The sequence below is a fragment of the Archocentrus centrarchus genome, chromosome 13 (assembly GCF_007364275.1).
Source record: "Archocentrus centrarchus isolate MPI-CPG fArcCen1 chromosome 13, fArcCen1, whole genome shotgun sequence".
Taxonomy (NCBI): domain Eukaryota; kingdom Metazoa; phylum Chordata; class Actinopteri; order Cichliformes; family Cichlidae; genus Archocentrus; species Archocentrus centrarchus.
The window spans coordinates 20793602-20819754 of record NC_044358.1 but is presented as its reverse complement, the minus strand read 5'-3'; the positions used below and the strand labels follow the sequence as shown (position 1 = coordinate 20819754).

At 40.4% G+C, this 26153-nt stretch overlaps 1 protein-coding gene across 1 annotated transcript in view; it reads left to right on the top strand.

The window, feature by feature from the left end:
- The window catches only part of igsf9ba (immunoglobulin superfamily, member 9Ba), an 81527-nt gene extending 64876 nt beyond the window's left edge, over window positions 1-16651 (top strand). The window contains exons 14-20 of the mRNA XM_030745385.1: window positions 2246-2472; window positions 2825-2909; window positions 2987-3148; window positions 3486-3531; window positions 5107-6732; window positions 11752-11882; window positions 11967-16651. Coding sequence (XP_030601245.1) covers window positions 2246-2472; window positions 2825-2909; window positions 2987-3148; window positions 3486-3531; window positions 5107-6732; window positions 11752-11882; window positions 11967-12175 — 2486 coding nt within the window. The 3' untranslated portion in view covers window positions 12176-16651. The remainder of the gene's footprint in view (window positions 1-2245; window positions 2473-2824; window positions 2910-2986; window positions 3149-3485; window positions 3532-5106; window positions 6733-11751; window positions 11883-11966) is intronic.
- Window positions 16652-26153: the final 9502 nt, after the last annotated feature.

Below are 26153 nucleotides of genomic sequence, written 5' to 3'. Positions count from 1 at the left end.
GGCCTTCCACTGACCAGAGCCTTACTTACTTAGTGGCTCTTGCTCCAACCAAAGTTTCGGGGCATAAATCCACTGTGCCTGTGAGCTGTTACTACAGCTAACTTCCAGATTAGCTTGTACAGTACCAGTCAAAGGTTTGGACACACTTTTGACTGATACTGTATGTCATCTTGCTGAACATTGTTTCAACTTTAAATTAGCTGTAATGTTTTCTTCCTGAACCATTAAAAACCCTGTCAGTTTTCATAAAAGCATGTCCACGTTTTTCCATTTTCCTCTTTCATTTGGCAACTCAGTTTTTGTTTGTTTCATTCATTGTGGTAATACAGTATCCACCACAGCTAGCTGCATCTGGAAGAGACTACTAACCTCAGAAGTATGGAGGAGAAAGGGGCTGGTGAAATGCCCCATGATATCTGTCTTCTCATAATAACCCCCCCCCCCCCCCCCCCCCCCCCCCCCGCAAAAAAAAAAAGGGAAAATTGTTTGATCAGGTGTATGTTTGTTGTAACACTGCTTCTTGGTAATAAATCTTATACTGTTGGAAAGCCTGTTTATTTCCCCTTAAATGGAGCCACATTTGTAAGGAAAATGTATTTGTGGGTTGCGCCCATGAAAAACTTGCCTCTCTCTGCAGTTTATTCTGCTATTGACTCTTTATTGTCATTCATTGGATTGGATGATTGAAGTCTGAAGAAACAAGACACATTGGCAATTTAACAGTTTATTCATTTAGCAAAAAAAGGCCTCAGTAGCATTTGGAAGAACCATGCACAGCCACGACAGCCTGACACCTCTTCCTCATGCTGGTCACCAGCTTGGTCCCACACTGCAGAGGAATGTCATCCCATTCTTCAACCAGCATTTGTCACAACACAGCCAATTTGGTTGTGTTGGTCACTCTGGCACAAACAGCACACCTTCATGCCTCCCACAAGTGTTCAGTGGGGTTGAGGTGAGGACTGGAGGCAGGCCATTCCATCCTCTCCACTCCCAAATTCTGCGAGTGTTGTCATCTTGGAGGATAGAGTTTGGTCCTTGACTGCAGAGATTCAGGATTGCCACTGGTTGCAGAATCTCATCCTGATATCGCTCTGCATTGAGATTGCCTCCATTGATGACAAGCCTGAGTGTCAGCACATGGGGTACCAGAAGCTCAAAACAAGAGGCAACAGCTGAATAAACAACATTGTAAGATTTATTGCCAAGACACCAAGAATAATCATAAGAAATAATCAACCAAACACAAACTTCCTTACTTTTTGTGCTAAGTTTATATGGTTTCAAGATCTTAAGTTTAAGAGAATTCATTTCTGGTCTTTTTTTTTTCTTTTCCATTGGGCCTCCCCAACTGCACATGGGCCCCTGGGTACATGTCCAGAATGCCCACTGGATAAGCCCAGATGATGGGTGTATTTTATGTCTTGTGAGCCCGGACTTGGCCTTAAATTGCCAACTGCTTTCCTTCATTCAGCAAGGGTTAAAAGAGGCCTGCAAAGTTCTGACCTAATTCACACACTCAGATGGATGCTAGTAGGTTTCTGCTGTTTATTAAATTTCTCCATGACCCATAATGAAATATTTAGAATTTACTTTTACAACAAAAACCAAGAATTAACCAACCAGTTTTGGTTAACCCCAGCTCATAGCCACCACCCACAGGCTTATCACCTAATGAAAAGGAAAAGTCCATTTGTTTCGTATTTGCTGGTGTTCATTACTTCCAAAGTGGACTTTGATGTTCTATTGATGGAGGGCCATGAAATGTCATTTTCTCCAGAGGATGAATCCTCCTTACTTTGAATGCCTGTAAAAAGTAAAAGCGCTGTTGAATGAATCTCCATTAAGCTACACGCAGAAGCAAAATCCTTATAACTTATATAACTCGATTTGCACACAATTTAGTAGAAACATTCATTCAATAGACATGAACTATTTCAACAACTGTTGGATTTATTGCCATGAAATTTGTATTTAGATGTTCGTGTTCCCTTCTGGATAAATTGTCTCAGGGATTTCTTGACTTTTTATCTCGTTATTTCTTTATGTAAATGACTCATGATAGCATGATATTATACTGAAATAGGATCATGTTAGCAACATCCCGTTGATACAGCACCAGTTACAGCAGCATTTCTCTCAAAGCATCATTGTTCTGCTTAACAACTCATTCAGTTTTCAACATGAATGTAACTTTTTTTTCCTCCATTGAATACATTTTCATAAATAAATGATTGGCCCACAGGCTCTCCCCTGGGTACCCCAGAACCACTGGTGCTTCTTACTCCACCACGGTGCCTCACAGCCAATCGCACGCAGCACGGTGTCCTCCTCACGTGGCTCCCTCCAGCCAACCACTCCTCACCTATTGATCGTTATATCATGGAGTTCCGTCTCGGGGAGAGATGGGAGGTCCTGGATGATTTAATCCCCTCAACTGAGACTGAACTCATAGCCAGAGACCTTGTTCAGGTCAGTAGAGTAGACATTTTGAAATTTGACTGTTTGTAACTTTGTACGTTTATGTCTTTAAATGCAGAGAGTGGGGCAGAGCTGGGGGAATAATTGATTGAAAACTACTTTTTTATTAACCCAATTAAATAATCCTGCCTTTCTTAATTTTCTACACAGTTTTATCATATAAAGTTTCATTCAAGAATAAAATTCCTATAAGAGAGAAAGGTGCAAATCACAAATCTCTCCTTGTTACTCAAACAGTTATACATAAGAAAGTGCTTCTGACATATGACATGCTGCAAGGCACTGCCTTCTAGTCTGTGCACAATACCCAGCATTGGAGTGTAGCTTTGCATCTCTCTGACAGGAGTCCTGGTATGAGTTTCGAGTGATGGCGGTTATGGACGACCTGATCAGCGAGAGCAGCAATGTGGTGGGAGTATCTAGCACAGGTGAGTGTCTTTGTGCTTGGCCCCTATGAATAATACACATTTAAGTTGTTACACCACATCTCTTTTTATGCCCTCAGATCCCTTCCCTGCTCCAGAGTTGCCCGATGAGGGTCTGGCGCGGCCTGTGGTGGCAGGTGTTGTGGCAACTATCTGTTTTCTGGCAGCGGCGGTACTGTTCAGCACCCTAGCAGCTTGCTTTGTCAACAAGCAACACCGTCGCAAACTCAAGCGTAAACCAGGTTGGTCTCCCCCTTCACTTAATTTACATGGATTTGATATAGTTAATGTCTGGCCATGGATGGGGTTAATCAGTGGGCCTAAAGGCACAACAAAGACACAAAACAAGCACAAGGAGACAAAAAAATTATCACAAGAGTAATTAAAAGCCATGTTGTTTGCAGTTGTTTTCTTTCTCTTTCAGTCGCTCAGAGTGTCTTGCTTTTTGTCTTGATGGGCAGGGGTCCTTTCCTGTCTGTGCCCAGGAGCTCATTGTTTCAAAATTCATCCCTGTGTCTGACTTTTACTTCGGGTGTTCAGTAGTGAAAAGCCTAAACTTAAATGTGTTTGTCCTCTCAGATCCTCCCTTGTCGGTGACACACTTCAGGAAAAGCATTGAGTCGCCGTAAGTAAAGTTACCCCAGAGCCTCTCCTGTCTGCCAGAGGTCGCTGCTACTGTTCGTCTTCTCTTACACCTGTTATAAATAGTTTGTTTCTTTGCATGCTGTGACAGGTCATACATGTTAACAATAAATAATCAGTTTTGACCTTTCAACTGGAAATACCTTTTAGAGTCTATTACACTCAGCATGCTTTGCTGAGGTGGTATATTCAAGATGGTATATCTAAGACGGTATAGCTAAGGGCAACCTTTAAAAAAAAACACTGATACAAGATTGGGCTTCTTTGTGGGTGTAGTAGAACATGTACAGTAGCAACCTCTAGCGGATCACGGGAAAATTAAGGAGAGTTCAAAGCAGCGAAGTCTGCATTTTAAGCACATTACCCAGAGTGCTCAAGCTGCAGTATGTGTATTGATTTTTGATCCATCTGTATTCTTTAACACTGTCTGCTTTCTGCATGATTCTCAGTGTTTAATGATGCTGGTTTTTGTACAGTATCAGCTACATGTGTGTACTTGTCTGTCTGTAAATCTTGTGTACATGTATGACTGCATTTCAATCTCAGAAGAAGCTCATTTCTGACAATAATCTGTGTAAATCCCATTGCAGAGTAAATGTCTGTTTGCTTGTGACTTTAGGTAAAACCTAAAATCAGTATCAGAACACCTTTGTGTAATTTTTTTTAAATGATCCAGGCAGGTCAGGGAGTTTACACTTAGTCCTTCCTGCAAATAGCATAGTTAAAGATGAACCAGGCCCATGTCGTTTGTTTCCCATCGCAGGCCTCCTCTCACCCCCTTGCCAGGGGTAGAGCCCTGCTGGGACGAGCCTGCCAGGAGCAGTTTCTTGCCCCCGCCGGCCAGCCCCCTGTGAGTGCCTGCCTGCACCAAAATACAGAGTGTGCTGCACTGCACTGGCTTGGCTGCATGGTTAATGCATTGCATAGACATTATTAGCTCACAGTGATTATTTGTAGTTGTAGGGGTGCCTACTATTTGCATGCACAGACTTCCATGCACCATACAGGGATTAAATTGCTTTAGCTCAGCTGCATGTACAGTACAGTACTGTGTATATGCACTCATTGTAATTTATGTCTACCCGATGCATTCAGTGACCCAGTACAGTAAGTGTTGAGTATGCTGCTCCTGGTGTGGGCAAATGAGGCCTGGTTAGATGTCATCTGCTTTCCACACATCACCATTTGGCGCAGCATATGGAAATTGGTCTCATGTCTGCTCAAGAAGATGTAGACTCAGTAGATCTGTGATACGGTTGTCATGGTTGCGTTGTTGGCTTTTCTCTCATCCTGTCACTCTTTGGTTCATTAGCTGGAGCCCTATCAGGAGTCTGCTGCCGCCATGAACTGGCCATTATCATAATGTAGTCCATTGTGGCTGCCTTAATCAAGTGCTTTGGCTTTCTATTGTGTCATATGTTTACAAACTGCAATCATATCTGTTTATTTAAAGTATCAGAGTTTTTTTTTTGTTTGTTTTAAAATACTCCTACCACTTTCCGTTTCATCTGTTATGTGCTAAATTAAGCCAGTACGCTGTGTCTGCGTTTTTTACCAGGTTATCATCAGGGAAGATAAGTCCAGAGAGTTCCCCTCCATCACGGCCCCGCTCGCTTTCATCGGAGGGTTCCCATGGTCCAGGCCTGTATGTCAGGAAACTGCCCAGCCCTCAGAGAGAAAAAGAAAAAGAGCTCTCCTTCTACAAGAAAACCAAGCGTGCCATAGCCAGCAAGAAATACAGTGTGTCCAAACACGAGGCAGAGGTCACCACGCCTATTGAGCTGATAAGTCGTGGCCCCGATGGCCGCTTCGTCATGGAGACCAGCCCACCTCCCCGTCGCATCCAGGGCTTCCCCTTCGCAGAGGAGTCTGACATGTACCCTGAGTTCCGGCAGTCCGATGAGGAGAATGATTTTGACCCAGGGCCTCTGCCGCCCATCATGCCCACGCTGCGGCCCCAGCTCTCCCCAACGTCCTCCAGCCTGGAGTCAACGCAGCCCCCCACCTACAGCCCCCGCCTACACAGGCCCATGGAAGGTATGAGCTTTGCAGAGGGCAGTGCACTTCACGCCTCAGGGCAGGCCCCGGCCTCCCGCTACAGGGGCTTTCCCCAGGGCCCATTCTATGGGTATCTAGGCAGCCGTATTGAATCAGGGATTCCACCACCATTCTACATGCCTGACATCAGCCCACGTAGCTCCGCTCTGTCCTCACCCCCAGGCACTGCTGAGGGGCCATTTGGTTACCCCTCCATCCCCGAGGAGAGTGGAGAGATGGAGCACCATCAGTACACTGCCTCTGGCCATTCTCTGTCTCACACACACAGCCCTCCTCCTCGCTCACCCGAAAGCTGGCAGCCTCATGAGTTACCCTTCCTGGGTCTAGAGGGCCCACGGTTCATATATCCACCTCACCATCCCTTACATCACCCCCAGGACCTCCCTGACCCACCCCCATATCCTCCTCACTCTCTCCCTCCCAGTCGCCTGCACCTCCCTCCCCTAAAGGATCCAACAAGCCCTGGACTCCTGCAGCTGGAGGTTCCTGTGGCTCCCCCAGGCAGAGACAGGCCCCCAGGGCCTCCGGTTAGGCGTTTAGCTATGCAACAGGCCCAGAGTCTCGGCCAGCTCAGACACACGGCCCACGGTGTGGGTGTACCAGTGTTGCCTTACCCTGACCCGGCAGTCCGTGCAGGGAGCCCAAGCACAGCCCCCAGTAGTAGCCCTCAGTCCTGGCTCAGCCCGAGGGCGGGGCGCCGGGCAGACCCCAGCCTACCCCCGCTAGTACTCCCACCCTCCCGTCTCTCTCCACTCTCCCAGAGCCCACTTAGCACCCAGCCAGGTTCCCCAGATATCCTTGTTAGGCCCCCTCCACGCCCCAGCATCCTCCGCACCTCTCGGTCTCTGGAGATGCCTGAGATCACCCTGCAGCCCTCGGCTACTGTCAGTTTCTCTCGGAGGTCCTCCCTGACCGCCTCTCCCACTCAGAGCCAGGGCGCCAAGCAACCCAGCCCCAGTTACCACGCCCACATGTCCTATGCCTCCACTGCAGCCAGTTACCCCTCCCAGTCCCCCTCTCCCCCTCCGGAGGGCAGGGATGTTTTCGGGCAGAGGCCATCCCAGAGAAGGACAGAGGAGGAGATGCTACCCTCAGAGCCCTCCCAGCTCCAGATATCAGCCTCAGGGTAGGTGATCCATCACAGTAGAGAATAGTCACATATTTATTTAAGGAGGAGACTTCTCATCTGCTCTCTAAATTTCCTCAGTTTCACTTTGATGTTTCCATTAAGAAATAATTAAGATGCATATTGTACTTTAATATGCAGAAGGCATGTAATTGCATTTAGCACACACTGTGTCAGTTCATAAAAATTCTCTAAACATTAACTTTTAATAGCATGTAAAAGCTCAGTGTGATTTTAAGATCATGTATTTTTTTTGTCTTAATACTGATGGCTCTTATTTAATCAGTGAAATATTGATCATAATGCAAATTTAAATCAACTTTAAAAGGAAGAGTTCGATGAAGCCAAAAGCTACAGAAACTGTGCCATTTTTTTTTTCTGAACCTAAAAGCTTTCAGTCTAAGTATTTTCAAAAGCTGAGTAGAAATTTGATTTAATCAGATCATTTATTGATACAAGTATGAGAATAAAAACTGTGAAACTAGTATTTTCAGGCTTAACTTCAACAATTTACTGTACATTTGATAAACATTTACATTTGTTATTACTTTTCTAATATTTCACCAAGACTGTAAGATGTCACTGGTGTGTTTATTCATGGTTAATAAATTGCTTACTAATGCCTTACACAACCATTATAGCAACAAATAGCGTTTATATGCCTCCAGGAGAACATGTGATTTGTCTTTGAAATTGAAGAATCTGTTTTATGGAAATTTTAAAAATGTGTATTGTAGTATGTTAATATTGCAGTGAGGGGGCAGGAGATCAGAAAATAGGCAATATTAAAAACAAAAAAATAAAACAAAACTGCAGAATAAGGTACAGTAACTGACAAAGCTGCCACAGGTGTAGGTGTTAACTTGTAATTTGTATGCATTTACTAGTTGGCACATACTTATTGAGTTAATTAGTTGCTTATTAATTTTAATAAATACCCTAAAATTATTAATTAAGTTTTGCTTCTGGTTAATACGCTTATAAGACTGTTTTAAAAAAGCATTAGTAAACAATTTTTTAACAAGTAATGATGCCATAATCTCAGCTTATGAATTCTTTATAAAGATGCATAACAAACAATCTGGTCTTCAGTTATACAGTTTGATGAATCATATTTATAACAGTAGCAAGTAAATAGTAGTAAGTCATAAATAGAAGGCTCTATGTTTGTTACTTGATTATAAATAATAAGCTGTTAAAAATATATTCTGGGCCCCAGCCTTTTCCAGAAGGTTAGAGGTCAGCGTATTGGCCCTCCTGAAGAATTGTAGCGCTAAAGAGGCAAATTGAGCGTTTTGAGGACGATTAAAGCTAACGATGATCTGGCAAAATAGTTCACTTCAGTGGTGAATGATTTGTTAACCATTAGAGTAAAAAACAATTAGTGACAATTATTAAGTCATTTATAATGGACGCAATATTGGAAAGTGGCACCCATAAGAATAAAAACTGACTGAACTGAAAGTAAAGTTCTCGTTACGTTCATAGATCAGTGGCCCCGTACATTTAGGACAAAAAACAGGAAATTATATGCAACATTAAAACATAGCTGAGATTCATACACATCTATGCCCCATAGAGTTTCTTTACTGTACACATTCCTGTGCCCCTCACACCCACCTCACTACCCTAGAAGCTACAGTCACATGGTAGTTAATGCCATGCAGCAGAGACTTGCTCCTGCACCATCACCGGCCTTTAAGGGAAAGTAGCTTATAGGGCTGCTGCTTTATAGAGGGTAAGGGTCTTACCTGATTTGTTTTTGATTGATCTCAGCTATCTGGGCAGCGTTGTTGTGACCCGGTCCCCTACGCCGCAATAGGTAAGGGTCGGACCCATGTCTGAGAGGGGAGGGGTCAGCAGGGGGAGGGCTCTAATCACTCTCTCCTTTAAAGGGGAATCGCTTTGGGTTGTGCCTCTGTGCTGGATTCAAGTGAAGTGCAACTAATGGTAATAATGACTGCAGGACATATTTGTCAATACAGTTCCAAGGCACAGTAAGCCTGCTGTGGCGTAGGCTACAGTAATTAGGCTTGCGAGCAAGCACGAGGAGTGGTTTTGGACTGTGGAGAAGCATTTGATTTTGCCTTTTTCATTGTTTGAACACAGACATGTTTCCCTGCACTAAAAAAAAAAAAAAAAAGCCTTGAATCAATAGAGGACGCACATGAATGATAGACTGGAGTATTCCCCTTTAAAGTTTTGTTCCATGTGCAAAATGCCATGCATGCATTCTCTAAACTTCTCTCTACAACCAAACAAATAACAATTCTCAAACTAAATTCTTTGTCACATTTGTTGTCCTAAGTGCTTTCGTTTTTTCTGTCATGTGACTGTTTTTAATGGCCATTTCCTCTTCCTGTCATGTGACTTGTTCTTTAACGGCCATTTCCTCTTCCTGCCATCTCCTCCCGTCAGCATGGTGAAGCCTCTGTACGCAGTGTTCATGTTTATGAAAGTGTGCTGTACAGTGTTTATGTCTATGGAAATGAGCAATATTTTAACACTGTTGCCTCGGCACACAGTTTAATGTCACAATGGAAATGTTCTCTGACTGTCCAGGACTGTTACAATTCTCAGATTTGTCTCCCCCTCTCTGCTAATGGCTCTCAATCTTTCTCTCCACAGTGACAAATGATGGACAGCATCTCTAAAGCTTTGTGTTCCTATGCCTTTTGAAACAATACATGTTTGGCACGACAACTTGACTTAATGAAAGCATTAAGTCAGGTTTGAGGCTGTTTGTATTCAGTTCTTTGAAAGGCAAAGAGCCAACAGTGAGCCTCATGAACACGAACTTTAATGTTTGTGAGGTTATTGGTCTTTAACTTTATTGCATCTTTCTATGAGAGATGGACAACAAAGCCAGAGTATTCGAGCATGAGGTAAAACTTCTAAATAGACAACGGAAGTGAGGATACTTCAACATGACGTGATTATGTTGTGCTGATTAATTGATTATTTTCATTCAACTTCGCATGTATCACTCATAAAATGAAAATAGTTTTCAAGGTCTCAGTAACACCTTCCTGTGTGTTTTCTTTTTAAAAATAAAAAAATTATATATGCAGTACTTACATGTTAGGACACAGAGTAAACAGAAATCCTGAGTAAATACACACACTGCAGGGGTTGGCAACCTTTTCTATGATGACTGCTAAATCCACCGTACAATAATAGCAGAGCTGCAGGTGTTTGATTTGCACAGTTTCAGTTTCAGAGACAGGACTTAAAACTCGAAAAAGCAGCTTTAATGCTGAAGTCTCTGCCAACAATACAAAAACAAGGCAGGACTGGAGCCAGAAATGCAAAAACTCAGAGACAAAAGGGAAAACATGGCAAATAACTGTGGACAACTGAGGGCTTAAATACATAACAGGTCATTAGGCAGAGAGGACACAGCTGGGGAGAACAAGACACAGGCGAACAGACTCTAACTAATGAGACAAGGGGAAGCAACGCACACGAGCCTAGCAAAAATTGGAATAGGAAGTGACTAAACATGGGAACAGGAATGCGGACTTGACACAATACAGGAGGACCATGACATGAGTGATTTTCAGAAATGTTAATATTTTAGTAATGGCCTTGCAACAGTTAATGTGGCCAGAGGAAAAATGTTAAAGGAATTATGTAAAGGCACCTTTATGTATTCTTCACTGAATGCTTTAGAGCAACCACTTTGCTTAGTTTATTTGGACACTGCCCTCTTGAGCAACTTTTACTGTTTATCAGACTCATTGAAGTTTTTCTTATGCGGATGCCTTACACTTGACATTCAGCAAACAATACTGTCAATTCAAAATGCGCTCGTGCCTCAGTTTCATCTGTCAACAAACCTCGTCTCCACTGTTTCACCTGGGCTGAAAAGTCCTGCCAGATTTGCTTGTTATCTTGCATCCATGTGGTTACTACAGTCATGGCCAAAGGTTCTGACAGTCCTGTGCAGCTCTTTGCATAAATTATTTGCCAACAAAAGTATGAAACTCATGAAATGCTTATGATTGTCATGTATGTGAATATGTCATAGAAACATGTTTAAAAAAAAATCTAATTAAAATCTAAAGCGGCAAACGAAATGCAAGTTAAGTTATAGCAATTTACAGCAGTTTAATGTTATATTAGATTTTTAAAAATGTGCTTTTATTACAAAAGCAAAACCAACAAAGTGACCCCCAACCTTTTGAGCGGTAGTTTATGTTTGATTAAGCATCGCCCTTCTCACAAGTCACAACTTGACGCAGGTGCTGGTGCTGGAGGTTGCCCACCCCTGAGCTACGGTTTAGTAAAAATAGTGCTAATGGAGAATTCTTTTTTTTTTTGCAACAAGGCTTCATTAGTACAGGAACAATCATTTTAAAGTTCCAGAAATTATTTTCATTTTATGAGTTTTATACAGCAACGAGGCCAATATTGCTCGCATTTCTAAAGCAGTCACTATTTAAAGACCCAAATCTGAGAGAGTAAGTGAAGCAGGGATTAAAATGAATGTTGTAAATTAGGACGTGTTTGGTTCCGTTTTTAGCGGCATCTTTAAGACTCCATCCCAGATTTAAATAACAGTTATTACACCAATATCAGTGGAAGAATATGAATTGATTGATTTCCAGATTTTAGAACAAACACCTATTAATATGTTGTCTCCAACTTTTATAAAAACTGGAGTGGGTCTTTAACATAATGATTGTTTAAGAAAAAAACTTATAGCCAATAATTTCACTAAATCCACTGCCACCTTATGTCAACTATTCTTTCTTTCTCTTTTTTCATTTTTTCCCTCTTTCTCGTTCTTTCTTTGTATCTAACTTTTCTCATCCATCACCGCAGATAGAAAGTGGAAATTCATCATCTTAGTGAAAGGGCTCTCAGTAGAAGTTCAAGAGCTCATCAAATCATATGATAGCACCTTCTGGAAATAGAAATGAAAGTGCCATTTTGTCTGTTCACTCTTGAGACATGACCGAACACGACTGTTGGATTAATGCAGAGCAATGTATGCTGTGTCTTTCGTCTTCTCAGGGAACCTCTAGGTGCGTCTAGTGATACTGCCGGGTCTGAGAGCTTACCAGCACTGCTACAACACTGTATTACTAAAGCCAAGGGAGTGGCTGCCAACAACAATAACAACACAACCTCCGGAAGGAGAACAGGTTTGTCTGACGATCAGAGAAAAGACACAATTGATTAATGTTCAAAGAGGTGTTCTGTGTGTGAGTCCTTTGCCTCTCTTTCAGGTGCGTCTCCCTCTCAGACCCAGCAGCAATCTCAGACACCCCAAGAGGGAGAGGATCTTAACTTCCCAAGAAAGAGGAAAAAGCAAAACAAGAAGAACCCCTATCTCTATTTGACCTCCTTCCTGCACCGCAGGCAGTTTGAGGAGGACCAGACAGGCATTCTGGCCAGTGCAGACTCAGAGGGCCCAAATTACGGGACTCTACGCTGACCCTTGTGCCCCAACAAGCCATTGGACTCGACTAAACTGACCACCCCTGAGAAACCCCACCTCAGCACGTCCCGCTCCACCCAAATATCAAATGAATACCTTTCTTATAATCCTTAAAAGTTAATCTACGTTTGGGGAGTGGGGAAACATTGAGCTGAATACTCCGGGGTTGGAAATCTTATCTGAAGACAAGAACAATGGCTTTTTCTGGGTTGTCACCACAACTTGTCTTTGAGGAATTTCACTTGAAAATGCTCTGAAAATATATAATGTATATAAATAGTAAAACAAGGGAATTGAGCTTCCTCCTACAGTAATAAAAAAATGTGTTGGTTGAGTATGTCACAACACGTTAAAGATTTTTCACTCACTGGTCATTGAGGGGTCCATATCTTTAGGTTTTTCAGTGATACAGCGTACTGTTAAGCCTGGTGCGTCCTCGGACAGGGACATGAGTCTACCTTTCCTACAATACAAATAGATTCAGTATTTAAACACAGGGTTCTTACCACAAATATACCTCAGAGTAAACGCAGATTTGCTGTAATTCTTGTGGTATACTGTACGTACTTGACCTTTTTACTTATGGATAAAAAGGTTTATATCACACACCGCTCTCATTCAAATGGATAATATGGCCTAACTTTATCTACTTTAGAAGCTTTTTATTACCAGTAAAAGCTAGCATATTGTGTTCGTTTTGATTTGTGATCCAATGCCAACAATTAGAGGACAGTGTCTTAATTTTACTGCGTGCTGGTTCGGTGTGTTTGCACTGATCATTGCGCCGCTGCGTTAAGGCAACGATCACAGCCTTCACGAGATCGCTCAAACTGATTTGGGACTTAAATGCTCAGCAGAGGTTGGACTCGAAGGGTCAGAAGAACGGGGTGACAAATTGTGAACTGTACTGTATGTATTTCATTATTAAGGAAATCATTTGTGAAACGTGGCACGTCTCGAGGTGCCTTTTTGTTTTTGCCTTGTTTTTATCTGTTGTTTGTTTCTTTTCTAACATTAACTGCCTTTTTCTTCGCCTTCTCATATTTCTCTCACTGGAGGAGTGAGGGAATCCGATAGTGTGTGTGTGTGTGTGTGTGTGTGTGTGTGTGGTTTTGCTTTCTCTGCCAAGGACTCATGAGAGAAGATGCTACGGAAGATGCATAAACACTCGTTTTGTTTTCTTTTTAACATGGGTTCCTGCTTCAGCTGTGTATATCCAGATAACAGGATAGAACCAGATTAAAACCCATAAAAAAAACAAAACAATTAAATAGAAATGCACACAGATTGGAAAAAAAAAGGCAAATAACTAAACACATTTCTGCTGTCCCAGAGAAGCACTGAAGCACTGTACATGCAAAAGATTTCATGCAAAAATAACCGAGCAGTTCAGTGAGGACGTTAATGTTCAGCAGCAGCTTTTAGAGGAGAATGTGATTGTTTTATATAGCTGTTAACAAGCAATGGGAGATATTCAAACAATGGCCACCTCGACTGTTTATCTTTAACAACTGTATATTACTTGCTAGCTACTTCTCTATATGTTTTGTTAAGTTTTCGACACTAACCGATAATGAATGTATGTTTTGCTGTACAGGAAATGAATGTCCCAATGTCACAGAACATTGAATGACCCATTATATTACTTCTAGTGTAGCTGTGATTGGTGAGGTAACCAGTTGGCGCATTAAGTCCAAATTCCTGTATGCAGTCCCACACAGTTTCTGAGCCAAGTCCCCCTCTTTGATCTACAGAAGAGAAAAGCAGTTTTCGTTGTATTGTTAAAGCTAGTTCAATCACCGAGACATATCAAGCAGTCCCCCCCCCGATCTCCTACCAACGACTCAAAGGTTTCCAGCTAAAAAAAATCCACATGAATCTTTTGACAGGTGAGAAAGCGGTGATTGCCTGAAAAGTGAGCGTCAAAGTGCATATTCTACTTTAACAAATTGGTTTCGTGTAAGATACGAGGAAAAAAAAATCTATATTTGTTATGTACTGTACATGGTGTGTATTGTATTTGTAAAGATAAATCAAACCATGTTTTACAGGAACGCGTTCTTGTATGAGGATGTATGAAAAGACGGGAAGGATCCCACAGAAAAAGAAATTAGATTATATATAAAAGTATTTGCTTACAGTACGGCTTTAAGTGGACAATGTTTTTAAAACATTTTAAGGTGCCTAATTTGTCATACTTTAGCAGACGTTATTTTATCTGAGATGAAAAGAAAACTTAATGTTAGTACCGTACAGTGTATTATTGCCATAGCCCGCTGGCTGCACAAGTTGAGTAGTATTTTCTCTGATGTATAGTACGTGAATGCCCATTGGAAAAAGCTTTAGGAGCAGAAGTGTTTTGCCCTCTATAATATTTCTGGAACAAAGTAATACTGTATTTTGCCTGTTCATGAGCACACATGTAGATTCACTCCAGATTTCTCCGCCTTCACGTGTCCAAAGCAAATAAACCGAGTGGAACTTTTTTCTAAGAGTCGAGGACATGCTAGAGTCATGTACAATACGTGCTGTGGAGGAAATTGTGTTTACATTAGTTCGATGACGAAACGTGTGTTAGGGCATAGTTGCTTTGAACATTACAACTTGGTGCTATGTTTAACTTTGTGGTGCTGTAGAGTAGAGGTCTAAAGATTTTTTTTCGTTCCCTGTTTCCACGAGCGACTCTTGTCGGCCCTGCGTGTTTTTGAGCAACTAAACTAGCTCCGGTAGACACTCTAGGCCCTTATCATTAACAGTATCATGGTGTGAAGACAGTGATAGACAATACTGGAAAACTAGTAGTGTAACCTCAAATAATAGAGACTTGTGACATTCAGATGAACTCAAGATGACTTGTTTTCTATAGTGTGTTTGCAATGTCTGTCTGTGCTTCCAAGGTACCCTCTCTAAACTATATCTGTGCTGATATTGAGACTATTAACCCAGCCTAAAAGGAGAAACATAACCCAGTTTAGATTAGTACACACCACGGGACACATGAGAAGGAATCTGAGAGCATCAGGTCACGAGGGGATCTTTTCTACACATTTCCTGTAGGTCTTTGGTTAACAGCACTGTTTTTTCAAGCACACTACTGTAGGGGCGCTCATGTCACACCACCACCTTTTTTGAAGGTAGAATTGCTACTAGTACTGTACAGTATAGCCACGACTAGTCACCAGTCCACATTTGTAATTATTCTCCTGGTAGAAAGGAATTGGGAAAGCTCATACATCCTCCTCTCCTCGTGGGTTTTTATGAATGGATGTTGTCTTCCGGGCTTGTTTTGGTTTTTTTTCCTTGCATATTCAACAGAAACATGTACAGTGTTTAAGAGGGCTGCTTTGGATGTACTATTAGCTCATTTCTGTTTGTTTTTTGATTTGTTTGTTTTCTCTCAATTTCTCTGCTTACAGCTTTTAGTGCATCACTAGGTGCTGGTAGGATGATACTTAGAAGAGATTTGATTTTGTTTTTTTATTGTATTAATCTTGCATGTAGAGACAATACAAAAAAAAACACCTATTTAGCAATCATTCATGGACATCCGAGCTGGTTGTTATTGGACGGAAAATAGAAATATGTAGTATTTTCTATATTCTCTGTTTTTGTGTACCAGCACTGAGAACTAGAATGTATTATTATCGTAGGCTACAATAAGCACTACATCGTCGACTGTTTTAGCTAATGCTCATACTCAAGCAAACCAAGTAGTGCTTAATTAAAGGAAGAAAATTTACTACATTTCATTTCACTTCCATCCACTGAACTCTGTGCTGTACATCACATGTTTACATTCTGTATTATGTTGTTTATTCTGGTTTTTTGTTTGTTTGTTTTTGAGCATAATCTGTCTCCATAATGTTCATATGTAAATATTTCAAAGTAAAAACTTTTTTTTTTTTTTTTAGTTTCTGTCTTTTTTAAAATGATAACCTGATGTTTCTTGGTCTTATTTTTTTGTTTGTTTGTTTTTTGTCAGTTTTTTAGACTTGTCTTTCTGTTCTGTCAGTGCATCAGGTATTTACACTTCACTTAACTTTTTGTGAGCAATTAACTCATACTGTATGGTGCTGTACCAAAGCCTTATGTATAATATCTGTATTACTTTTTTCTCATTTGCCACTGCTGTCCAGTGAATTCTGTATCATCTCAGATCATGTCTTACTCACTCTTCATGTTCAACTGCCATGGATCTTGTTACTTTATCAAGTAAAACTGAAACCTGAATGAACTATGATGTAAAAACCACTCTGGGCCGTTACCAACTGGCCTGGATGTACAGCGACAGCTGTTGCCATCTCAAGCCTTTATAGGGAAAATGCACAGGCTCACTTCTGGTGGCTCATTGTGACGTAGACATGGGCCTAGCACATGCTCTTTGCTCTATCTATGGCATGTCTGTGAGAATATGAAAGCAGTGTCGTGTTCATGTCACCATATCATTTCAAATGTTTAGTCCCATATGAAATTTTCCTCTCAAATTTTTGTATTTTGATATAATAAAAAAATCAAAAGAGGTCCCCATTTTCCTGTGGTTTTGTGCGATCCGTGAAGAAGGTGCTGTAGTTCATACGCCGGACACAGGGTGTGAGTGTTGGGCAGAGAGTGAGGACGATAGCGTGATGATAGGAGCAGCTTAATCAGGTCAGGGCTTTTTTTCTTTTTTAAAAAATTCTAGGACGCCAAGCAGGAACACTAAAGGAGTGCCAGGTTTCAAATCCCCCTTTTTTTTCTTGAATAATAAAAAAAGAATAACAATTATCCGGTGAATGTGCTCTTAGATCTGATAGATACAACCAAGGAAGATCAAAGACTCTATTCAAATGCATACATGTCTTTCAATGATTAATATCTCCACCCAGACATTAAGGAATGAATTGTCCTGCGGCTGAGCCAGAACAGGAAGACAAATAACCTGAACGAGGATGAGGTCTGTCACACTGACCTTTGTGCTTTTGTTCAAACTCCCTCTGGCATGCTCGGAAGCAAACAAATGCAAAGCCATCTGCATACACCTGAGTAAAATAAAAAGTTTGCTTAATCCACTGATCAAACACTCTTCCTAGACTACGTCACCCACATTTCAAAGAAGATCCCTGAATAGACAGGTTTAACAGCTTCATCTGTTTGTCTTGCAATTTAAACTATGACATTATTAAGTAAGTCATGTTCTTTTATTTTTTATTAAAAAACAAAACAAAAACATTATATTTAACATTGAGTGGAAAATGTCCATCACTCATTACCCGAGGCCTGACAGGATCAGATATTCATTACAATGATATAAACCAAAATTAAATAGAAAAAAAAAAAACTTTTAAAGTGATATGTTTACACAGAGTTAGATGATAAGACTTAAATAACTTTTGGATTGTCTGGTAAGTCACTCTACATGCAGTAAATACAGAGATGAAATATGAGGGACAGCGGTGGTAAGTATAGCAGCCTTAGTCAGTGAAAGGTGGCAAAATCCCCTTAAAAACACATATAAATTAATAAACTGTGTAACCATATAAATAATGTCCCACCAGGACTCCAGCTAATAAACTAAATACCTGTTTTGTTTTTTTGAAACAAAATGTCACAATTTGCACCGGCGGACTGAAACAAATAGAACCAAACCAAAACTAGAATCTGCCACAGTGTGATAGTGTGAAACCACAGCAGAGTACTGGAAAGGTACTCCATGTTTGAACCTTTGGAACCAAATATGGTTATGAGCTGGAATGTGAGTGAAACCTGAACAAGAAGATTTTACAGAAACCAAGATGTTGCCATTAAGTTTAATGAACTGAAAACACGCAACAAATGATCCAAAGACAACTGTGTTTAAAGACAACAACACAGATGCACGTGCTTGCATGACTAATGCCTCGATCCTGATTAACAGGTCTAGTGGCAGGAGACAATAAACTCATTAGGAATGGGTTTATTGAGGTCATACATCAAAGAATCTGATAGACTTCTACACACTGTTGCCAAACAGCAAGAAGTTCCTTGGTTAGAAATCCAGGGTGGAACCTTCTGTGTAAAGGTTGCATGTTCTCCTTGTGCCTTAAGGATTCTCTCTGGATACTCCGGCTTCCTCCCAGAGTCCACTGGTGATTCTACATTAGCCGTAGGTGTGAATGTTTCTCTGTGTTTGCCCTGTGACAGACTGGCAGCCTGTCTGTGGTATACTACGCCTCTTGCCCAGTGACAGCTGGGATCGGCTCCAGCCCAGCTGCAACGCATAGCTGGATAAGAGGATGGATGGATGGACTTTTATGCAATCATGCTTGTTTTTTGTAGCTAAAGGAGTCGCCCACTGCTGAACATGAAGGCAGGTTTTATTCACTTTGGCACTGGGTTCACTTTTGAGTGCTGTACACTTGCTTATTTTATTCAATATATGTGGTGAAAAAAAGAAAGAAAAAACAGAATTAAATTAAATTAAATTAACAGAGGAAGAAAAATCCTGTTTGATTTTGTGCAGGACCTTTTATGGAGTTTTGGGTTAGTCATTCACATCTATTACAAAATGAAACCCTGGGAAAAGCTACAGCTCTACTGGGGACAAGACTCATCGCTGGGCCTAACGAATAAAATGCAGTTTCTGATGAAACTTCAACAGGAGTTGAAGTTTCATTTGATTCTCACAGCTGTTTGTATTTTCCTGTGAGTTCATCACGCTGCATACCAGCAGTAGCACATATCTGTGAGCTTCTCCAAAGCAAGAGACTTCAGCGGATTTGCACAGGTGGCTCAACAGTAGCATCTTCATTAATTATTCATAACTATGAAATATATAGGATAGGATAAGCCAGGTTCTAACAGCACCTGATTTCTCAGTTTTCTTGCTACAACATCTGTCCTTTCCTCCATCACAGCTGCTGTGGAATTTTTATTTTACTGTTTGTACACGTCTGATGAGTCTGTTTAAGTCAAACATATTTTCCTTTTGTATTCAGGTCTTTTTTTCTTTTTTTTTTAATTTCAGAGGCGATATTACATATTCCAGTCTCACAGTAGATTATTTGCAGCAGTGACATTACTGTGGCTGTGGATGCAGCACTGTATGCAAATTAAGCAAAGCTGATTGTGCAGGTTATAGACAGGGCATTCATTCAGCCTGTTGGAGAAGCAGGGCTTGAATAATTTGTATGGTACTTTAACTAGTTAACAGGATATACATTAATATTCAAAAATACTTTGCATTGTTTGTCCAATCTCCATCATATGCGAGCTACTTTTAGAAGAAAAATAAATAACTGAGAGAGCACAAGCTGTTGACAGTATATTATGATATTTATTATGGTGCCATAATGGCTGCACATAAACATATAGACTTGGTGTAAACAGATGAAGAAGATCCTATCAATTATTCTAGCTGTATGATATATTTTAGGACATATTTGCAGGGACCATCAGAGGTCATGAAAAGGTCCCAGTGCTCCCACTGTCTAAAAGAGAAGAGCTGAATTTCACATGCTCTCCTTCAGTGGTCAAGCACGGTAGGATGCTGTATTAGGATGAGTGACTTGTACACCACACAGCAAAATCAGAAGTGTTAGATTTCAAGTGTTGTTGTTGTCTGTTAAAATACAGTGTTGATTCAACACTTGTTTAGTCTAGATCAACGATATAAGTGTTAGTTTCCCAAAAGAGTTGGTGTTATTCCAGAGAGTTAAATTTAAGTAACTCTATTTGGTGTTAAGTTTAAAATCAACACCTGACAGAGTTGCTCCCAGAATTTCAACGTATCTGTGACGTGTTTGTTCAAGAGCGGGACAGCAGCAGTCTCATGCAGTCTGGAGCTTACATCGTGACAAGGTAAGTTTTTGCATGATATTTTTTATGGCTGCATTCATTTTCCCTTTGCGCAAGTTTATTGATTAATACATAGTTTGCTTAACGTAAGTATATGCGTTTGGATATCACAGTATATATGTACAACTGCAATTTTTTGTGAGAGGTTAAAGCTAGCCAAACTGGTGTAGCATGAGGTGTCGGGTTAGCCGAACATTGAAACTTAGAAAATCTGAAGGCCATCTGAGTTAACATATTTAGCTGTGGTGTCGTTTTCTTGACGTTCTTGGCTTTAATATGGCATAATGTATCGAGGGGGTAGAGTGCCTGTGCTGGACCCGGGGCTTGAGCTCCTGCTTGACGATGGACAGGTGCTAAAATCAGACAAGCTATGAGAGGCCGGTGGTATGTTGCTGCTGGAAGAATAGCTGGAGGGTTCCTAGAGAAAAAACACACCGGGCCATCACACCAAGTCCTGCGCTAAACCCGGAGCTTTTAATCAGCAGGAGTAGTTTATTTATTTATCATTTTCTAAGTTTTGGGCTAAATTAAAAAAAAGTTTTAACTTTAGCTTGTTAGCGGAGCTGGCAACAGGGTCGCATTACCCTCCCGCCATCACCTGCTGCCATGGGTAATAAAGGTCTGAAATGCTGGTGAGTTTTTATAACTTTACTCAATGCTGCAGCTCTCCATGCATATAAAAAAATAACGTCACTGTCATGTTTATACCTTCAAGTGATGTTATATTGTCAAACTCTTTATTTATGGATGTTGGTGCCGTTAGTTGTCATGACGGCAGACAGGCTGAGCGGTCCACAGTATTCCTGACCTCGCGCCATTACCCATAATTCGTAGCGGAATCCAGTAGTTTACTTCCGCTTGCACTGTTGTTTACATTGCAGGGTTACACACTTGCTGTTCATTTAAACATTTTTACAATGCAGTTTCTTTTACATGGCGTAATGGCATTGCAAGGATGTTTTTAAAAAGCAGCGAGGACAATTCAGTAACAGTGCCTCACTTGTACGCTTTGAATCTTGCACCTGTTTAAGTATGAAAATACTAAAACTAATTAAAACTAAGCATTAAACCAAAAATAAAAACTAATAAAAACGATCAAAACCACTCTGAAAACTAATTAAAACTAACTGAATTAGAGAACAAAAAGTAAAAACTAACTAAAACCTAACTATAATGTAAAATCCAAAACTATTATAACCCTGGTGCTGGCTCCCATTATTCAGGTGGGGACTGGTTGGCATGACTTGTGCATATGAGAATTGAAGCCTTTCCGCAGTCAATTTCATGCGAGTAAAGCAAAGCAAAAATGTTTCTGTCTCTACACATTCACGGTGAATATACTGTAAATAATGGCACATTGTGGTTGCCTTTTCTTTTTTCTTCATTAGTACATCATGTTGGTGAAGGTGAGATTTGGAGAAACGCAGAAGTATGTCAAAGTAGCTGAGACTGAAGATGGTTATGATGACTTCAGCACATTTCTTCAGAAAGGTTGGCATCAGTTTTCATGTAGTACAGAATGTTTGTGTAAATGGACTATTTGCTATAAAACCGTGCTATAAAAAGTTTTTCCATTGCTCTAAATATAATATTTTTATCAGTCATTGTGAAGCTAGGTCTTGCTCTTGAGACTGAGCTACACTTGACAGATGAATCAGGGACAGAAGTTGATGCAGATGTGTTTGAGGATCTTTTGCAAGCAGGGAACCTTACTGTTAGGGTGACAACTGAGAAGTCAACAGGTGAGGCTCAGCCTTGTTGAGGAAGGAGTAGATCATGAATTTAGAAAAATAAAGTATTTAGAACAAATTTTATCCATTTTCTGTATACATTTTTTTTTCCACTGTTTCCAGTTGTGCTTCAACATGATTTATCATCTACTTCGCTGTAGTCAACCATGTCAGACAATTCATCTGTGTCAGTTTCTGGAGACTCCTTGCTAGCATCTTCTGACTCATCTGATGCCACAGTGATTGTTCACACAAACAGAGGGACGAGAACACATGCTGAACGGGAAGCAGCAAAAGAGGTGTGCAGCTTTTGTAACAAATGATGTAAAACATCAGGCACAAAGATATTTTGCTGTTAAACTGTGGGTTGTTTGTTGAATTTGATGTTGATAAAGATTGATGAAATTTCTGACTATGTGATGCTTAATCTTGTAGATGGTGAGAAATGCTCTCCAGGTTAAACCAGGTGGACAGGTTATTTTGGATGAATACGATAAACTGCGATCACTGACGGATGGCACAAGAAGACGTTTGGTAAACTTCCTTGTGGCCAACATGGTTGAAATTCATGGGTAAGACATCAATATTCATATTTATACTTTAAAAATGTTTAAAAGAGCACATTCAGTTTAGGACATTGCATATCAGTAAAGCAATTTCTTTAATATATCCTATAATGGAAATAAACATCAAATGGCTAAAGCATGACATAAAAACTGACAATTTGAGAGAGACTAAAACTCATTGAAGCAAATAACAGTAGAATTTGTCCCCTTTAAACCCTGATAGAATTGTTGTAGTTATGTCATATTTATCTTTCAGGATGATCCCACCAGTCTCTGTGAGAACTAAATATGCTTTGGGCATCATCTCTCTATTTCCCAGCCTCAAAGATCCATACTCAGACAATGGATATGTAAGTTTTTATATGAAAATCTTTTATGTCAGTTTATGCAGTAGTAATATATTCTGAATTTGCTCTACAATTTTGTATTTTTACTATCACAGGAACACTTCTATGACCAACAGAGTGGATCTGGCTACTTGGCTTGGAGAATAAAGACTGTTCAGCGCAACTCGGCAGCTCAGTCCCGGAGATCCTCCACCAGCACAGCCTATCAAGATAGTCCAAAGAGAAAGAGAGAGGTTTCCTGCACCGATAAGCAGCTGCTTGGTGAGGAGTGTCGTGAAGCGATATCCTTTTTGAAACATTCAACCGATGAATCGGCAGTCAAAGAGAAGATGAGGGCCACATTTCAGTATCGTCAAACACTGGTTCAAGATCAACAGTGCTCTTCAACAGTCTTGGATGTCTTCCCACGATTCCTTAACATCACTGGCTTGGTACAGTAAGACAAACAACTTATTATTAATATTATTATTATTAAGTGAATCATCACTCAAAGTATACACTTTCAACATGAAATAGTATAAAAATGCACATTCTTCTGTAGACTGACCAGGACTTCACCATGATGTTTGGAGAGGAGGTGTCGGGCAGATTTTTGGCAAAATGGCCTACTTTTTTCAAACCTAGGATCCTGACAGAGTGCAGAAAACTGACTTCTAATGAACACATTGAAGAGCTCTTGTCTTCGCAGCACGACACAGGTGGGTCTGGTTAGTTTGGCTCACTCTTTAAAATATCAGTTATGTATCATTTGAATGTGTCTTTTACCTGTGTTTCCCCTAGGCTGGGACAGTGACCTGTCAAGCATTCTACTGTTGCTTCACTTGCTTCCACCTACCTCCAAAGGCCACAAGAAGAGTGCCAAAATCAGCTCATGTCAAGCTGTGGACCATGTTGTGAGATATCTGCAGGTATGCAAATCATACTGTATTTATGTGGTTATTCTGATGATCCTACTTCTTGTGTTGAAGCACTTTCTTATTGGCTTTGTTAGCTATTTGAATGTAGCTGTGCTATATTTCATGGATTTCTATCATTCCTCTTCTATACATTTTGTCAAAGATGGGAGCCAGTGTTGAAACCTTCCTTGCTGGTGTGGAACCGGGACAGCCCTTCCTCCTGTGTGTTGGTGAAAACAAGAGCAGCATCCAAAGATACTACATCATCATTGATCACAAGGCCGTCCCTTGCAAGGCACAGACCTCCTTGGCAGCTTTCGATGAGCTCTTCAAGGCACACTTCATCTTCAGCGTCAACTACCATGAATCCCTCTACAACTTCTATACCTTCATCCAAACCACAGTTTTTAACATTGATGTGGGACATGCCAAGGAAAGTCCCAGAGTCAGGGAGCTAAGAGCAAGATTTTTGCACAACGCTTGAGGTGATAAATATCCTTGGATGCAAATATGTTTCTTTGTTATGCCTGTAAGGCACACCACAAAAGTTCTGCATTGCTTTGTCAGCATTTAAGACTCCACCATGGTCTATATCCTGGAAAGACGTTACGTTTAAAATGTGGACAGTTGGGATGTTGTTTATCGTTTTGCACATATTCAGGTTTTAAAAAGCATCTTGTTCATTTCCATAGAGATGCTGCTTTGACTTATACTGCTGACAATGTGGACACTCTGAATGAATTTGGTGAGCCCTCAACTTCTCAGGCAGTCAGTACAAACTCTCCTGTAACTACTCAGCCCTCTACTGACAACAATCATATGTTAAATATGTGTTCCTCTGTTGTTGCACAGTTGCAAGCATGTGGTGTTGCTGAGAGCACAGTCCAAGCAATGGTGGGTTCTATGGAGGAACTTGTTAATGACATTCATAGGGATGTAAGAGGGGCAGTTCTTGGCTGCACTTCAGAAATTCAAGGCACAGATTTGGAAAAGAAAATTGAAAAATGTTTTGATCAACTAAAAAATCCCTTTTCAACCTTAAATACTAGAGTCAAAAGACAGAAGTTCTTTGAGGAAAAGTGGGAAATTGTTGAACCTGTTGAGTATGTTCTTGGGGTGCGGTTGGATGTTCGCAGAGATCAAACAACAGGACTTTACAGTCAGGTCCCTGTGACAGATAAATTTGTGTATACGCCCATTCTAGGAACTCTTAAGTCTATGTTCAGGAATGCTGAATTATGTGAAAGTTTTTTGAAAGCCAATCTTCACGAAGAAGGCATTTATAAAGACATATGTGATGGTTCATACTTCAAAAGTAACATTTTGTTTTCCCAGAAAAAACATGTTCTACAGATTCAACTCTATTTTGATGAGTTTGAGACAGCAAACCCTTTAGGTTCAAAGAAAGGAATTCACAAACTTGGGTTGTATTTACTTTATTTTGAGAAATCTTCCCCCAAAATATAATTCTGTGTTGATGAATATACATGTTGTGATTCTTTTTCACTCACAAGACCTGAAAACATATGGCTTTGATGACATCCTAAAGCCTCTTGTTGATGATCTTAAAATTCTTGAAACTCAAGGAATTGAGGTGCCTTTCTCAGACTCACCATTGCTTGGTTCTGTTATACAAGTAACAGGTGACAACCTTGGTTTACACGGACTGTTTGGTTTTGTTGAGTCCTTCAGTGCTACGTATTTCTGTAGATTTTGTTTGACAAGTAAGAATGAGTCACAGTCTGTCTTTACTGAAGATGACCCTGGTATGATTTTTCGTACAAAAGAAATCCATGTAGAACATTGTGCAGCTCTACAAGAAAATCCTATGTTGGATTCAACATTTGGTGTCAAAAAGACATGCTTACTCAATACATTGCATTTTTTCCACACCTCTGACAACTATGCAGTTGACATAATGCACGATTTACTTGAAGGTGTAGTACAGTACGAACTCAAACTTGTCTTTCAGTACCTTGTCAACCAGAAGTATCTTTCTTTGGAATCATTGTCACAGAGGATTCAAAGGTTCAACTATGGTTATATTGAGAGAAAAAATAGGCCAAGTGGGTTGAAAATGGATGAGGTTAGCAAGGATCTTGGACTAAATGCAATTCAGTCTTGGTGTCTTGTGAGAAATGCTCCTCTTATTTTTGGTGATGTATTGGAAAGAAATAACTGTTACTGGAATCTGCTGCTCCACTTGATACAGATTGTGAATATTGTGTTTTCACCCATTGTAACTAATGGTATGACTTACTATTTGAAGCACTTGATTAAGGACCACCACAAGCTATTTAGATCTTTGTTTCCACAGAAAAGATTGCTTCCAAAGCATCATTTTATGCTACATTATCCACGTTGTATTAGAAAAATAGGTCCACTCCTTCATGTATGGTGCATGAGATTTGAGGGCAAACATAATTTTTTTAAAAGATCAGTGAAAAATTTTAAAAATATCACAAAAGCATTGGTTAAGCAACACCAGAGACAGCTAGCTTACCACTGGGAGAATTTTGATTTTCAGAGATTCGAGTGTGGTCCAGTGAAGACAAAAATTATTAATAGCTTGGACGGAGGTGAGGTTTTAAGTTCTGCTTTTAATGTAAGCACATACTGTGAAG